The sequence below is a fragment of the Gloeophyllum trabeum genome, assembly GCF_000344685.1.
Source record: "Gloeophyllum trabeum ATCC 11539 unplaced genomic scaffold GLOTRscaffold_00014, whole genome shotgun sequence".
NCBI lineage: Eukaryota > Fungi > Basidiomycota > Agaricomycetes > Gloeophyllales > Gloeophyllaceae > Gloeophyllum > Gloeophyllum trabeum.
This window is the reverse complement of record NW_006920423.1, coordinates 582334-597017: the sequence shown is the minus strand read 5'-3', so window position 1 is coordinate 597017 and position 14684 is coordinate 582334. Positions and strand designations below refer to the sequence as shown.

The 14684-nt window shown below is 53.0% G+C and overlaps 5 protein-coding genes across 5 annotated transcripts; 2 read left to right on the top strand and 3 right to left on the bottom strand.

Annotated features, from left to right (window-relative positions):
- Positions 1–1216: 1216 nt before the first annotated feature.
- Positions 1217–3683, bottom strand: GLOTRDRAFT_123019 (uncharacterized protein; the record flags this gene model as incomplete). Its single annotated transcript, XM_007871561.1, has 7 exons — positions 1217–2400; positions 2513–2730; positions 2787–2888; positions 2941–3068; positions 3141–3379; positions 3477–3525; positions 3623–3683. 7 exons carry the CDS (start codon positions 3681–3683, stop codon positions 1545–1547), a joined length of 1653 nt encoding a protein of 550 aa, XP_007869752.1. The 3' UTR covers positions 1217–1544.
- A 1142-nt stretch (positions 3684–4825) lies between these two features.
- Positions 4826–6758, bottom strand: GLOTRDRAFT_123018 (kinase-like protein; the record flags this gene model as incomplete). Its single annotated transcript, XM_007871560.1, has 7 exons — positions 4826–5077; positions 5133–5176; positions 5242–5318; positions 5384–5539; positions 5606–5887; positions 5942–6022; positions 6081–6758. 7 exons carry the CDS (start codon positions 6756–6758, stop codon positions 4878–4880), a joined length of 1518 nt encoding a protein of 505 aa, XP_007869751.1. The 3' UTR covers positions 4826–4877.
- Positions 6759–9305: 2547 nt separating this feature from the next.
- GLOTRDRAFT_80865 (uncharacterized protein) lies at positions 9306–10196 on the top strand. Its single transcript, XM_007871559.1, has 6 exons — positions 9306–9332; positions 9440–9594; positions 9711–9756; positions 9805–9845; positions 9899–10078; positions 10130–10196. Exons 1-5 carry the CDS (start codon positions 9330–9332, stop codon positions 10038–10040), a joined length of 387 nt encoding a protein of 128 aa, XP_007869750.1. The 5' UTR covers positions 9306–9329; the 3' UTR covers positions 10041–10078; positions 10130–10196.
- A 380-nt stretch (positions 10197–10576) lies between these two features.
- Positions 10577–11098, top strand: GLOTRDRAFT_48330 (uncharacterized protein; the record flags this gene model as incomplete). The annotated part of the gene is made up of 3 exons (XM_007871404.1): positions 10577–10718; positions 10783–10963; positions 11026–11098. The coding sequence occupies 3 exons, from the start codon at positions 10577–10579 to the stop codon at positions 11096–11098; spliced, it is 396 nt and encodes a 131-aa protein (XP_007869595.1).
- Positions 10954–13241, bottom strand: GLOTRDRAFT_65450 (threonine synthase). Its single transcript, XM_007871558.1, has 7 exons — positions 13134–13241; positions 12672–13087; positions 12455–12611; positions 11801–12406; positions 11634–11737; positions 11234–11579; positions 10954–11174 (listed from the first exon to the last, which is right to left on the bottom strand). The coding sequence occupies exons 1-6, from the start codon at positions 13182–13184 to the stop codon at positions 11321–11323; spliced, it is 1593 nt and encodes a 530-aa protein (XP_007869749.1). The 5' UTR covers positions 13185–13241; the 3' UTR covers positions 10954–11174; positions 11234–11320.
- Between the last annotated feature and the right edge of the window lie 1443 nt (positions 13242–14684).

Genomic DNA, 14684 nt, shown 5'->3' with positions numbered 1-14684 from the left:
CCAATCCGCTCTCTTTGAGTGAGTGTACGTCGTCTCCGTTTTCTGTAGCGGTGTCTCGCGCAGGCTCCTAAACCATCCGTCCTTAGCGTTCTCGCTCCTCCTTTACTAGGGCGCACGTGCAGTGTTATATAATACAAATCTATTTTTAATTTATTACCGGATACAGAACGAACAAGAGGAGGAGAACGCTATAGGACGGCTGGCACAAATGTCGACGCCGAGATCCCCGAGGCTGACTAAGCGGACGGTGGCTGAAGCCTCTCAGCAGCGGTCGGCGGGCCTTCACGCAACCATTTACAACTTATTACCTTGGGATTTACCGCTCGGTGTACTTTATAGTAATGTAAAAATGTCCTAACTGAATGGTATACTCATGCAATGGTTATCAGTAGTACCGAAGGCTGAATATCCGGCTGAAGAGGCATAATAGCTATAGACAAGCCCCTCTGAGTGTCAGAAGTATACCAAAGGTATTTGCATTGGTCTTGAACTATTTTAGCACCCGTTTATATGTGTTCTGCGTGAGCTCAGCGAGGTAGGTGTCGAGACGCTCTCTACATCGCCCGCCAACCGCTGCTGAGAGGCTTCAGCCACCGTCCGCTTAGTCAGCCTCGGGGATCTCGGCGTCGACATTTGTGCCAGCCGTCCTATAGCGTTCTCCTCCTCTTGTTCGTTCTGTATCCGGTAATAAATTAAAAATAGATTTGTATTATATAACACTGCACGTGCGCCCTAGTAAAGGAGGAGCGAGAACGCTAAGGACGGATGGTTTAGGAGCCTGTGTCTCGCGCATTTGTCAAATCATAGTGCGTTAGACACTTGACTAAACGCTTCTTGCGAGTGTCATAGGCACTACCAAATGACATAACATATTTGCCTTCGCATTGCGTTGAAGTGTCTTCAGTTGTCCCTGCGCAGAAGCCCACCCGGCACATGCATACGATATTCGCATGATATTACTGGGGAAGGGTATCATGGATATCATTCCTGAAGCTGAAGTCGAGGCCGTCAATGCCATCGGCTCTGTGGGACGGTGGAGAATGTACGCTTTGAGTTTCTCGAACAGGCGACACTCGGTGTAATTGACGAAGGCATTGACAGTAGTAACTTTACTAACATGCTTATATTGACGAAAATAACAGGTAACGTCCACAGTACTCGTACTCGTATAAAAAGGGACAACGGAATACTAATGATACAGCAAGAATTACCAAAACCCGATGGAAATGAGACGTATAATGTACTGTAGGTTGCAATGGCTTGGATGACACGATGCTAGAATATGAATGAATGCGAATGCGAATGCGGAGATGCAGAATGAACCAATGGTATCGGAGAATGACTGGGCCGAGAGACGTGAATTATGATGAACAGAGAAAGTACAAGGTACCAATTATAAACCTTCGGAGTAGCATGCACGAGTATCAAGGCGGAAATAGGATAATGTCCACAGGAATGACTGTAGAAACACCGGGTCGTCCTTCTTGAAGATGGAGACACACGGCAAGGGCAGAAGAGAAGTGCGTACGTTTGGGGCGGGGTTATCAATCCGCCAACACCTTGAGCTTCTCCACCAACTCGCCCAGAGCAGGCTCGCTCTCCATGACCTGCCCAAACGACCTCGTCTTTCCCCTCCTCAAATTAGCCGCGTAGGCGCTCGTCGCCGAGTCGACCGAGACCCTCGAAGACCGCATCTCCTCTTTCTCAGCGGCATCAAGGGAGTCGGGGTCAGCATACGGCGTCGGCGACTCTGGAATCGCAGACAGGTCCGAGGAAGCGGTATTCCCCGCAGTGAGACGTGGGAGTGAAGAGGTCGACGTCGAAGACACCGATGCCAACGACGTCTCCGACGGGCAGTTCGGTATCTGCGGCATGCTGTCAAACCCCAGCCCCATCACGGACTCCGTGGGCGATCGCGCAGATGACGCTCGACTCGGGCTACGCATGGGCGGGGGAATGTACAGCGTGGCCGACCGTCTCTGCGTTTTCGACGCAGGGGTGGAGGCTGGCGTCGACGATTTCGATCCTCGCGTCGGCGTCATCTGCTCGAGCAGCTGCAGGCCCTCGATGGTATCCGCCCCCGGCGAGCGCGTCGCGGCGCGCTGGGGTTCCGTTGTCCCAGGCACGCCGCCGTTCATGAGGAGGTAGCGCAGGCCCCTAATCTCCCTGTCCCGCTTCCTCGCCTCGTTCTCGAGAGACTCGATGCGGTGCTCGAGGAGCGCTTTCTCCGCCTCGTGCTTGCCGATGATCTCCAGGAGGTACTCGGAGAGGTCGTCGATCTTCGAGCGCTGCGAGGTGACGGCGCGGCGCAGCTGGTCGTGGGCTGTCCCGTCGATATCGATGTTTTCGTCTCCTATGTGCTTCTTGGTGGGGGTCTTGGTGTGGTGGGGAGAGGCATTGCTGTTTGGAGTAGAAGGGAAGGCTGCTGACCGCGGGGAACCAGCAGACTTCACCATCTTAGCGGGCAACGAGCAAGTCGTAACGGCTCTCGGACGCGGGGACCCCCGCTCACGGCCGGATGGTAGATGCTGCTGAGAGACGATAGAAGGAATGGAGGGAAATGATGTAGAAGAGTACGCCGCCGGGATTGCTCCGTCGGAAGCGGCACTGAGCGGCGGTGTAGGCAGAGGTATGTTGGGCGGAGCGGTAGGCGCCTTGGACCGCAGCGGCGACGGAATCTGCCTGACCGAGCGCCTCTGCACTAGACTGGCGGCCGACGTGTCGGACGTGCTGGACATGAGCGAAGTCGCACCTCCGCTATTTGTCCTCGTCCGCGTCATACTGACCTCGGACTCGGTTTCGGATCTCCAGTCGAGGGATATAGTCGACGACGTCCTTCTGTCCGTGTCTACGCTACCCCGTAGAGACAAGGTCGACACATTTGACTGCTGCAGGAGTAATTAAATCGGTGCGGCTTGGACAGGATGAGAGGGGACTTACGTAGACATCGCCCGGCACGCTGAGACGTTTGGGGTCTGGGCTGGGCGGTTCATTGGCTCTGCCAGTCTCTGAGGAGTCGGGTGACGACGTTCCGGTCGGGGGACACCGGGATATCTCACCCGCACGGGCTAAAGGGGTAGCGCGAGGGGGTGATATAGCAATAGTAGGGTGAGGCGTCCGAGGGGTCGGCGTTTGCGTACCATCCTTGGACGATTCGGAATTGCGGGGAGAAGCAATTGAGTGCTGAGAACGTAGGTCGACTGTGCCAGCGGGATTAGAAGAATGGGCAGCGTTGCGGCTTGAAGGTGTAAATTGCTCCGTTACCGAATGGAATGAGGGCGGAGAAACGTTGACAGGAGGCAACCGTGAAGGTATGGCTCCCCCGTGCTGCTCGTCTCCGAAGTATTCTTCGTCTTCGTTCCATATTGCGCTGGGAATGCTAGAAGGCCGCGTCAGTTGTCATAAGGAAAGGGGCCAGGCCTAATATAAACCGATCTAGTTGAAGTTCTAGATAATTTGTGTCCCATATGGCTCACCCTGAAAGAACTATAGACGGCCGGACGGTAGGCAAAAATAGCGGGTGAACTATAAATATAAAGAACAAATGATGACAGCCGTACAATGCGCATAGAAAGGAAGTATGCTAGAATACTCGACATCATGCTGGCAGGGAGGTACTTACCCTGGACCTTTACGGCGATTTGGGTCGCGTTTATACTCCTGATGTGCAGATGGGGATGCATTCTTGGACGGGGGAACGGGTGGAGTGGCTGCCGCGGAAACAGGTAAGCCAGACTTTTTCTTTCGGCTCAGGAAATGAAGCCTTCGTTTATTCCTATGGCCTTCGGAGCTTGGTGCGGAGGGCAATGGAGGAGGTATCGCGTCTTGTGGGCGAGACCCGTGCGAGCTGCCACGCAGAAACTCAGATAAATCTGATGTTTTGGAGCGGAATCGCTGCCCAGTTGAGCGGCCGGCCATGATATACAAACCGTGAGGACTTAAAGGAATGTCGAATTGAACAAAACGGAGGTAAAGAGAGTTGCCAATTAAGGAAAGTGTGGTTCGGCAAGCGCGCAAGCATTCCTCCAGTCATGCAACAACGAGAGCCGGGGGATAACAAAAGGGGGCCCGCATTATCGCAGAGTATATATATGCAAAACGGACGGTGACGGCGTATTCGAGGCCCGAGAAATGAGACGATGTATCGGTATTCCGATCGCTAAAGCCGCGAAGAGGGATCTCACCCAGGCCTATCTAACCGCCACCCGTCTTGACGGCATGGACCTTCCAGCAAAGGCATAATGTTCCCGGACGTCAGGTGCGTAAAATTAAATATCGGAGTCGACGATCTGGGCAACCTTGTTGGCAGGAAATAACATCAAGACACAGTGTAACCGAGCCCCGACGGACCCAGCTATGGATCGACCTAGCCGACTGCAGTCGTTTAGAGAGCCTAAAACATCCTGCAAGTCCAACGAATTGCTATTAACGTTACCCACCTTCAGAGTGGGTCCAGTGTTCCATTCCTCTATCACCATGTACTACCATAAGATTATAATTAAGGTTCCCGTTGTAGGTAGCTCTGGAGCTTCGCCACATGCGATGGGACCAGATGGGCCTTCCGTGAAAATTGCTTTCAAATGAGGGCTCGGGCAGATCAGAACCTTCGCTAACGGAAGCAAAATTCAGGGGGCAGAGCGGCCACCTGCGGACGGATGCCCGCGAAGACACGGAACATCTAAGGTCAAGAATGCCAAGGTACATTACCGTACACAGAGACCTATACAAGAGCAATAAAGATACCACAACATACACAACAAACTTCAAGGAGAGCAACCAAGGTACCGCAGTCTACCCGAGAAACCTACACGAGAGCAATAAGGATACGACAGTCATTCATAATAAGCAATATAATTATACGATGCAAGAACTGTGCACTAATGTCGCATCGGTGGGGGAGCTGGGAGATCTCCCCACATTCCCTTTGGGTTGATCCAGCCTAAGTCTCTGTACAAGCCGTCACACCCGTCGGTTGGGATGTAGGAGGGATAGTTATAGACGGGATCGTCGAGAGAATAAGTCTCTGGACGGGTGTCAGGAACGAAAGGCTCGTCGATATTCTTCAGCGATGAGTAATCTGAGGAGGGAAGGAGTTAGAAGGTCGTGCGGCATTAAAACTTGCGGGGACGTACCTATTTCCGCCGCCTGTGCGCGTGCTTCAAGGACGAGATTCTTTCTGGGTGGACGTATATAGTTAGATGCGAAATCAAGGTTAACTTTACTGCAGCCATTTTGACTTACCCATTCTCATCCACAAACCACTCGTCCAGGGCTAGGGTTGCGAAGCGATACCGATGTTTCGGATCCTTTCGAATCAGCTGAGGAATAGTTGGAATAAGATATCGGTGCATTATACACCAAGCAAAGCTCCGGTACTACTCACCGCACATATGAGATGATCTTGTTCCTTCGTTAAGGTGACGCCATTACGACTAGCCCGCCAGGCAGGGTAGCTAGGGCCCGAGGCGTCGCCAAGTTCGTCCCATCTTTCGTACAAGCGCCACTGGTCACATCTCTCGTCTTCGCCGTCAAACAAATACTGTGGAACAGTCATTCGTGAGCTATGTAGATTATTCTTAATCAGGGCCAGCGAGGAGAAACGTACACATCCAGCGAGCAGATCGAATAGAACGCAGCCCAAAGACCACCAGTCAACCGCAACACCGTACGGTTGGCGATTGTGAACTTCCAGGGCAGTGTACGGGTCAGTACCGATATATTCGTCACAATATGTCCTATACGGCCATAGCGGTCCACGTCGGTCATGGACGTAGGAACATCCGAAGTCGCTGATGGTAATGTTGCCTTGCGCATCGACAAGTAGGTTCTCTGGTTTGATATCCCGATGGAGAATTCCCATCTTGTGCAGAGCGTCGATTCCAACAGCCTAATGGTGGCATTCTCAGCACATATAGCAAATAACACAAGATTAGCAGCTTACCGTCTGCGCGATCCAGCGCTTCTCCTGACCATTGACTCTGCCGGCGTGGATCAGGTCCATCATATCTCGCTCCATGCATTCCTGGCACGAACATTTCAGAGACGCGACATATAAGGAATTTCAGGGTTTGCATACTCACCAGTACCAGATGGATATACGAGAATTCCTGCAAGAACCCATGGCACTGCATGATATATGGTGCCCGCGTGAATTGATCAGCAATGCGCTTGTAGGCCCTTAGTTCGGCGAATAGGACACTACGATACTTCTTGGCCATTTCAATTTTGTGCATGCTCTTAACGCACACCACGCGCCCCGTCACGCAGCATTGCATCTCCCACGTCTTGGCAAACGCACCCTGACTGATGGGATAACCCTTCACCATGTCGCCGACGACGAACCCGTCCACTGGGAGGGGTGGTAGTTCCAATTGCTCAGGAGCCGAGCGGGGCGGGTCCTCCGCCTTTTCCTCTACTTCGGCGTCGTCTATGGCCAAGCGCTTGAAATCAAGGTCATCGACTTCGTTATCCAACTGGTCGGACGACGCGAACTCGACATCGGGCGATAATGAGTTTTCTTCGGAAACAGCTGGGTGCCAGGGACGATCAAGCTTCGCTGCAATTTCAGGCGGGAAGATGCCTTCCTCCGACTGGTGTCGCGCCGACTCGGTTTGATCGTGTGGCACAACCGCCGCACTCGCTGGATTTGTGTCATCGTTGTCTTGGGATGTCCAAGCGCCAGCGGAGGCCTCCTCGTTAGGTGGTGTGGCGAGCGGAGTATCCTCCGGGCTACTGTCCGACGGGCGTCGGGATGACATGGTGCCTACGCCGAGTTCGCAGGAGCGTGATACGGGAAAAGCTATAGAAGACGCAGAGGCCATGGAAGTTTCGGAGGTGAAAGAGGTGATTTGGTTGTGTGGCAAGAAGACTCGAGTATTTAAACTCAGTTCGAAAGGTCAAAGCGTTCTGGCCACCCGTTGATTAGGCACGTGACCGTCAGGCAAAAGCACCCTCAACCACGTACCGCCATCCCACCGCGGCAAGGACCCATCATAGCGTCTGGTTTAAGCAACTAGAAGACTGATGTAAGTGAAGAGTGGTCCAAGATATTGGCTGGGACGAGCTGACTGTAGCGTCGATACATCGGGGCTCGGACGACCCGGATGTGTGCCACATTCATCACTAGAGAGAAGTGCCCATACAGGACCATGGAGGTAACGTAGCAAGCAAGACATCACATATCCAAAGACAGTCTGACTCTTTGGCATCCTCTAGACCTAGATGAGTTCACGTCCACAGATTGGTCGCGATCTGTCCGATCGTTCTCCTGTGGTCAATTGGATCGCAAGCTGAGATCGCTGGATTAGCAAGTAAATCGTACTCGATCTTGAACGCCCAACGGAATAGAGCAATTACACATCGCAGAGAGCATGAGGCCCATCCACCCGAGACACGGCAAGATAGCCGTCCTATCAATAGTCGTAGGTTATTAGTCCTGTGGTCCGGACCTGTCGTAGGTGAATCCGCCCGTGCCGATGTCCATCTATTCCGACAACATTGTATGCTCGCGAACTGAAATCCAGCACGGTCTTAGACTTCCCGCGACTGAAGTAGCGTTCCCTCCGGCTTTGGGACCCTCTCGCGTGGCCAGCGCTGCGGCAGCCTTAACGCCTTCCTGGGACAAGATGAACGGCATGCTTAGCGATCGTTCAAGTTTTATGGACCAGTTGTTGACTCTGGAGTACGTTGCCTAGACTAGGCAGTGCCACCGCACTGAACAAGTAGACCCTGGTTCCTGAGCGCAATCCAAGGAAGCAACAAGCTGCAGGGGAAAGGCAGAGAGAGATATTTCGCGCTCCCTTCGAGTCCGGCAGCCAGGCGTGTTGCTGAATTGGTCATAAGCATTTGTTGACCGCGAAGGAAGTAAACCCGATCTCCAATGGGTAGCAGTAGATGAAACAGGACGCTGTGTCTCTTGGGCCAGATCATGGATTGCTTTCGCCGTCCACGGAGTGAATGACTGCTGCTGGTGCGTCCCGACCATATAAACGCCAACATGACCAAGACGACCGAGCGCATAGCTTGAGTCTGTCATCGCTGCTCACGGGGAGGGGGCGTCACCACTTGACTGGCCGTACATACCTTACCTGACACCATCCTGACAGGCGGGAGCCGAAGTCGGTGGACATGTCGGGCACATAGGCGCGACGAGCAAGGTCCTAAAGGTCACTTCTGGCTGTCACGAATAAGATATATTTGCGACCAGTCCATAAATCTTTGCGGAGCGCGGAGTATTACTGCGTACGTTGGTCCCTACCTCGCTGTCGTCTCTGCGAAGCCTGACGCGTTTCGGATGAGGTGGAGGAGCACGACATGCTGCCGGAGACGAACAGACGCACTAGGGTCTATTGCGCAACCTTCGGTGGACCGCGCGGCAAAGGTGGAGGCTTCTACTTCGTTACGCAAGCCTGCCAATCCTACGGGATGTCGCCGGACCTTGTGACTTTAACAAAGTTCTGGAAGGGTGAGCAATGACTACCCAAAGTGACGTCTCTTCACTTCATTAAGGCCAGCTTATCTCGTGTATCGCCTTGATCCTTGACGGTTCATCGATGGATGGATAGCCGCTTTAACACCCGCTTTGAAGTCAAGGTATTCGTCATGCCAGCGGGATTCTCGCCGCGCCGAATTGGGTCCGGTCGAAAATACAAGAAGGGCAGATGCCCGATGGACAGGTCTTCGCAGCTCCCGGGGTGCGCAGAAGACTCGTCACCGCTCTCTAGAATGGTGGGATCAAGGAACGGACTCTGTCAGCTTCACCGCTTCGCAGGTCATTGAGCATCCGGACTTCATGGCGGGTGGAAGGAGAAGATTGACCGCGCATCCTGGCAATTGACATCGACCCGTCTGCAAGGGTAGTGAACGCACGCATAGGATAGAAAGCTCAGAGGGGGGTTGGGGGGCAGCGGTCTCACTCAAGGTAACGGAGAGCGTTCGGTGCATACCTGTACATTGGTAGGTTCCACAGAAGCACATGGGTGCACACTTCTTTCATTTACGACGCCAGGGGGTCCGAATCAAAATATGAAACATCGAGAACGTTGACTTCATCTGGCGCCGTTTCCTTGTGTCTTTCAGCAGTGAATGCATATGCGTGAAATTTTGTCCTAGCTGTAGTTTTCCCAGTAGAAAGAGTCTTGTATTGTAAACGAGACATCAAAGACCGCTGGAGGAGGATTCGCGTCTAACCCTTAGGCTTGAGTCTGTGGCATTCGTGGGTCCCAGCCTGTCCCAGCCTCCTGGAATCTGCGGCCCGTGGGTCGTTTCCGCCTTTCTTGAGAGGTTTCCTACGCCCTGCCTTCTCTCCCGCCACCATCTAGTGTCTCTTCATGGTACGCCTTAAAGGGTTTCCTATAGCTTTCTTCAGTTGCTAACTGTTATCCGAACGACCACTACTGTCTGTTGAAAAATCTTGAACTTCCATACTCCGCTAACCTAGGCCTCATTACACTTCTGCTCAGAATGCAATAACCTTCTGTACCCGAAGGCGGATTCTGCTCGGAGAGTTATGGTTTATGCATGTCGCATTTGCGCCTATGACGAGGTTGGGGAGAACCAGTGCGTGTACAGGAATGATTTGCTGACGGTGACAAAGTACGTGGTTTGCTCTGCGCCACCTATTCCCCCACTGTACGCACAACACTCGATACTGTCGATTGCACACTCGTTTCTGTCGATTGCACACTCGTTTCTGACGCCGAAATTGATAGAGAGAAAGTCGGCGTCACCACGGATCTAGGATCTGACCCCACCCTGGTGAGTGTCCCCTAGGCAGTTCATGTGCGCGATCTGACAACATCCCAGGCGCACAGCAACATCTCATGCCCTCGCTGTGGAAACGAGGAGTACGTAATGTGATTACCGCCTGATTTTCGCCGCTGACGCGTACCTAATGCAGTGCGGTCTTCTTCCAAGACCAATCGAAACGAAAGGAGACACGTATGATCCTCTTCTTCGTGTGTACAAAATGCGACCACAGTTTTATGGATCCGAGCGTCTCGACGGAGAGTCGACCGGAAGATATGGATACTCAGGTTTAGCGGGGTTGGGTATTTCGTTGGTTCAGTCTCACTTGCATGTGAGTCTTGCGGTGTATCATTGTTGCCCTTAACTGAAATCTATGGGGAAGGTATATTACGCTGTATACTAACAAAATAATATGCTGCGCTTCATTGTCCAGCTTCCCTGTCGTCGCCATTGATAGAACCCGGAGTCTGCTTCGCTCCGGTCTAGCAAGGCGTGTTTCAGTGTTTACTTCTCCCAAGACACTGCTGGCGTGCTTAGCCGCTGGGAAGAGCAGTGACGAAGGAACCCAGTATGAAAACATATCCTCGACTGCATCTACATCCATATGAAGCAGCTTGGACATCATCGTGCAGTGCAGCTATCTACGCTCTCGATCGACCTACGGACACTCCCCAATTACTCCTGTCAATGTCAACGTCGGTGCCTGCACTAGTAATCAGGGCGATCAGGGGCCGATATTTCAGCCCGGGGGACCCCAGACCCATGATATATAGTGACAGTTCACCAACGCTCGCCGGTGAATTTGTTTCGCTCCTGTCGCTCCTTGAATATGAGGTCCACACTCCTTTTCACCATCCTGGCAGTCGCCCTTCCTTCTATCCTCTCCGTATCGGCTCTCCCACCCAACGCAGAGCGTCTGCGTCGTGGACTAACTCCCTTAAAGCCGAAGAAGAGATTCTCGCCCACCGCAGGTTGTTCTCTTCGCATTCTCAGAGTGTCTGCTATACCATACTCACTCCCGCCCCGTTCATGCAGGAGCCAAGCGGTCCGCAGCGTCTAGCACCCCTACTACCTGCGCAAACGTCTGCTGTCAGACACTTTCCACCGCTGCGAGTTCAAGTTCTAGCTTGCTGCTCTCGCTGCTGGGCATCGTGGTACACGATCTCAGCACACCCGTCGGGCTGACTTGCCAGTCGATGCAGGCTGGTGCTTCATGGTACGTGTATGTGGAGCTGACGATGCAGAGGAGAATCACTGACTCTTACGATACGTCGATAGTGCGCATGTGTCCCTGTGCTGCCAGGACAATACCTACGGTGGCATCATCGCCATCGGTTGTACTGCGGTGTAAGATCCCCGACAAGGCATAGTTTTGTCCTGCCTTTCTTGGTTCACCGACTCTTGCAATTACCCGGGACGTTGCTTGACTAGACTCGATAGAGGCGCGTTGAATAGTGCATTGAGTCGAACGGACAGGAAAGCATACATTATTCCAAGGACCCTTCTGGCCTTCCTCTCGCGTAGTGTGTAAGCCTGTATCAACCCGGTTTGCCTTCTCCTCTCCCTCTTCTCGCTACACGCTAGCCCTGGAAGCCGCTACCTTACACTCATCCTCCGAGCTGTACTTCTCTATCACAGCCTTCACCAACTCAACGTCCGGCCTCTCGACGTCAATCACTCTGCGCTCTTTCTTCAGAAGACCTCGGAACTCCTCTGGGAGAATGTCCCGGTCGAAGTCGAACTGAGAAGCCGAAGAGAGGGCTTGGGTGACTGCTTCGGAAAATTTGGCGGGGTGTGCAGTGGAGAGCACGATTTGGGTCACAGATGAAGGACTATAGGAAGAGACTGAGCAACTTGAGGAAAGAAGAAAGAAAGGTACGACGCACTTGTGAGCAGCGACGACCCGGGCAGCGCACAGGCCGACCGCGGTGTGCGGATCCGCTACGTATGGCGTCGTCGAGTTGTAATAGTCACGGATAGTATCGAGGGTCTGAATGAGACAACGATCGCGAGTTGGGCGTTGTCATGCGCAGACCGGATAATGCATACGAACCTGAGCGTCCGATATCCTCTCCGCAATGAAGTCCTTCCGAGCCAACTCCAGGACCTTCATCGGCACCTCTACCCTCCCGTCCGCCTTCACCTTGTGCATCCACCCCTTCACAGTTGCACACGCCTCCTTTCTGTTCGCCCCGGCAGTCTCGTACGCCAAGTACCACAGCAGCCTCTCGAAGTTGCTCGACACAAGAATATCCATGGCCGGGCTCAGCGTCTCCTTCACGCCACCCACAGCCTGCTTTCCGTCTGACGCACCGTTCGCCGGAGCCGCCGCGCCGGTGCCATCCCCGCCATCAACCTTCTCGTACCGGCCGCTGCGCCAGAACCGCGCGAGAATATCGTTCTCGTTGGTGGCGACGACGAGCTGGCCCATCGGGAGCCCCATACGCTTCGCATAGTACCCCGCGAGGATGTCACCGAAGTTGCCGGTGGGGACGACGAACTGGAGTTCCGACGATGAGAGTTGCCGGCGCGCATGGAAGTAGGCGAGGAAGTAGTACACCGTCTGGGCGAGGATGCGAGCCCAATTGATGGAGTTGATAGCACCGAGTCGGTGCTTCGCGTTGAAGGTTTTATCGGCGAAGAGAGCTTTTACGATGTCCTAGAAGGAGATGAGCAGTGACGATGGAGAGGATAGGGGCAAGCAGACCTGGCAGTCGTCGAACGTGCCCTTGACTGCAAGGTTGTGAACGTTGGGGTCGGTGACCGTCGTCATCTGGGCTTCTTGGATGGGCGACACACGACCTTTTGGATGAAGGATGTAGATCGAGATGTTCGCCTTGTTACGGAGACCGTAGATGGCAGCACTGATGGATATGCCAAACGGTATATGGCGCAAACGTCGCAGAGGGCATTATTTGACTCACCTTCCTGTATCCCCACTAGTAGCACCGACCACCGTCAGTCTCTCCGGCTTCTCCTCAGCTGACTTGCGCGCATTCCGCCTTAGGAGGAAGAATTCAAATAGGTTCCCGAGAAGCTGGAGGGCGACATCCTTGAAGGCAAAGGTCGGCCCATGAAAAAGTTCCAGCACAAAGGTCTTTTCAGTTAATTTGTGTAAGGGAGTTATGTCAGGATGCCGGAAAGTGCTGTAGGACTTGTCCACCAGCGTCCGAAGCTCATCGCGGGTGATCTCCTCTGGCGAGATGAACAGAGAGAGGACAGCTACGGACAGCTCTTGGAATGAGTATCCCTGCCAGTCGTTCTGCCAGTTCTCCGGTAAGGTTGGGATGTGTTCAGGTATGTATAGGCCTCCGTCCGGTGCGAGGCCTGTAAGAACCGTCTATAAGCCCGTCAGTCCTAGCACGCACTTGGTTGATGCAACCGACCTCCTCAAATGATAGCTCCTGATCCCCACCGCGAGTCGAAAAATACTTCATCCCGGAAGATTCTTACCAGGGGACGCAAGGCTATACTGGAGGCTGCAGGCTGGAGTCATTTTGGGTCGAAATTTCGCCCTGAAGGAAATGGTGTCCTGGACCCACGTGCGATACTTTCGGACGATCTACCCGAAGCCGCCGAAGCCACACTATGTTCGCGCCACAATTGCAGCCTCGGCCTGCTTTGTAGCGCTGACCTCGTTACACATGGTATTGGCAGGAATGTCGGAAAAGGTCGAGTCTAACCAAAGAACAGAAGGATTTCTTTTTGATCACAGCTTCCTGTGAAATGAACTTTCGCCTGTGCTTCTTGTAAAATGGGTACCGTTCGAAGCCTGTTGGTTGATTACTTCCCGTATCCATCTCTTCTCCGTAGAAGGCACGTATTGTCTTCCTTGTATCCATTCATAACATTACTTACTGTTTAGCACTTCCGTGTTTCTTATCTTGACGTCACGCTAATTATACAGAAGGTCATGCGGTCGACAGAGTTATGTCGCCTGTAATACTTCCCAACCCTACCGTAAATCGAAGATCGGTACTGACCTGACAGGTTACGGAGGGACGGCTTCGCCCTCCAGATCTCCAGAGGTTCTCCTAGATGACACCTTTGACAAAGTTACGTATTCCCGCCGCCGGAACCGTCTCCTAAAATTGTGTTCAAGTTCCAGTAGGGTCAGTCAGTGTGCGATGTGACCTCTAACCCCAAGAACGACACTAATCTACGGTGATAACGCCCTACGTTTTAGATGCCCTTCTAGTGTCAAGCTTACCTCAAGTGTTCAAAGTTGAGATAGCCAAGCGGCCCTTACCGTAGTCTTTTCTTCATGCATCTCAACCTCAGGGCTCAAATTTCGTCTCGTTATTCCGCCGCTGGCGATGAATATGACACCGCAGATAGACGGCATTCTGGAAAGATGTGGGAGTACGGCTCTAGATCGCAACGTACTCTTAGGAACTCAAGTAAGTGGTTCAGATGCGGTCTGGGTTTGTTTTTTTACACCTTCGGCGAGTTCAGTGTCCCATTACCAAGGATAGTCATGACAGGAAGTGCACCGCGATGATATCACAAGTGGACAGACAAGAACCTTAGCATGCTCATCGGCGGCTGCGTACTCGTCTCATTTTTACTCCACTACTCGGCATCCCAGCTGATCTGTCCCTTCTGACATTGTCCAGTTATTTACAGATAAAGAAATTGCGTGGAAGAAGCCCCACTGGTCATCCCGGATCCGGTAACGGTGTCAATGATGTCTCAGTTCTTTGAGATCTCGTCTATCCTGAATCAGACGATCATTCAGCCCCGGAATACAAAGAAACGATATCTATGTCGTCATCAATATCCTCGAGGATCTCTACAGGACTTGTCCGCAGTTGTCCAGACATGTGCGATTGGCAGGCGCGCGCGGGGGGGGGGGGGGGGCACAGAACAATGCTGAGGCACTATTGACCGTGCATCCTGGTTGGTCGAGGGTCAGCCATCTTCGAATCCGCTCTTGG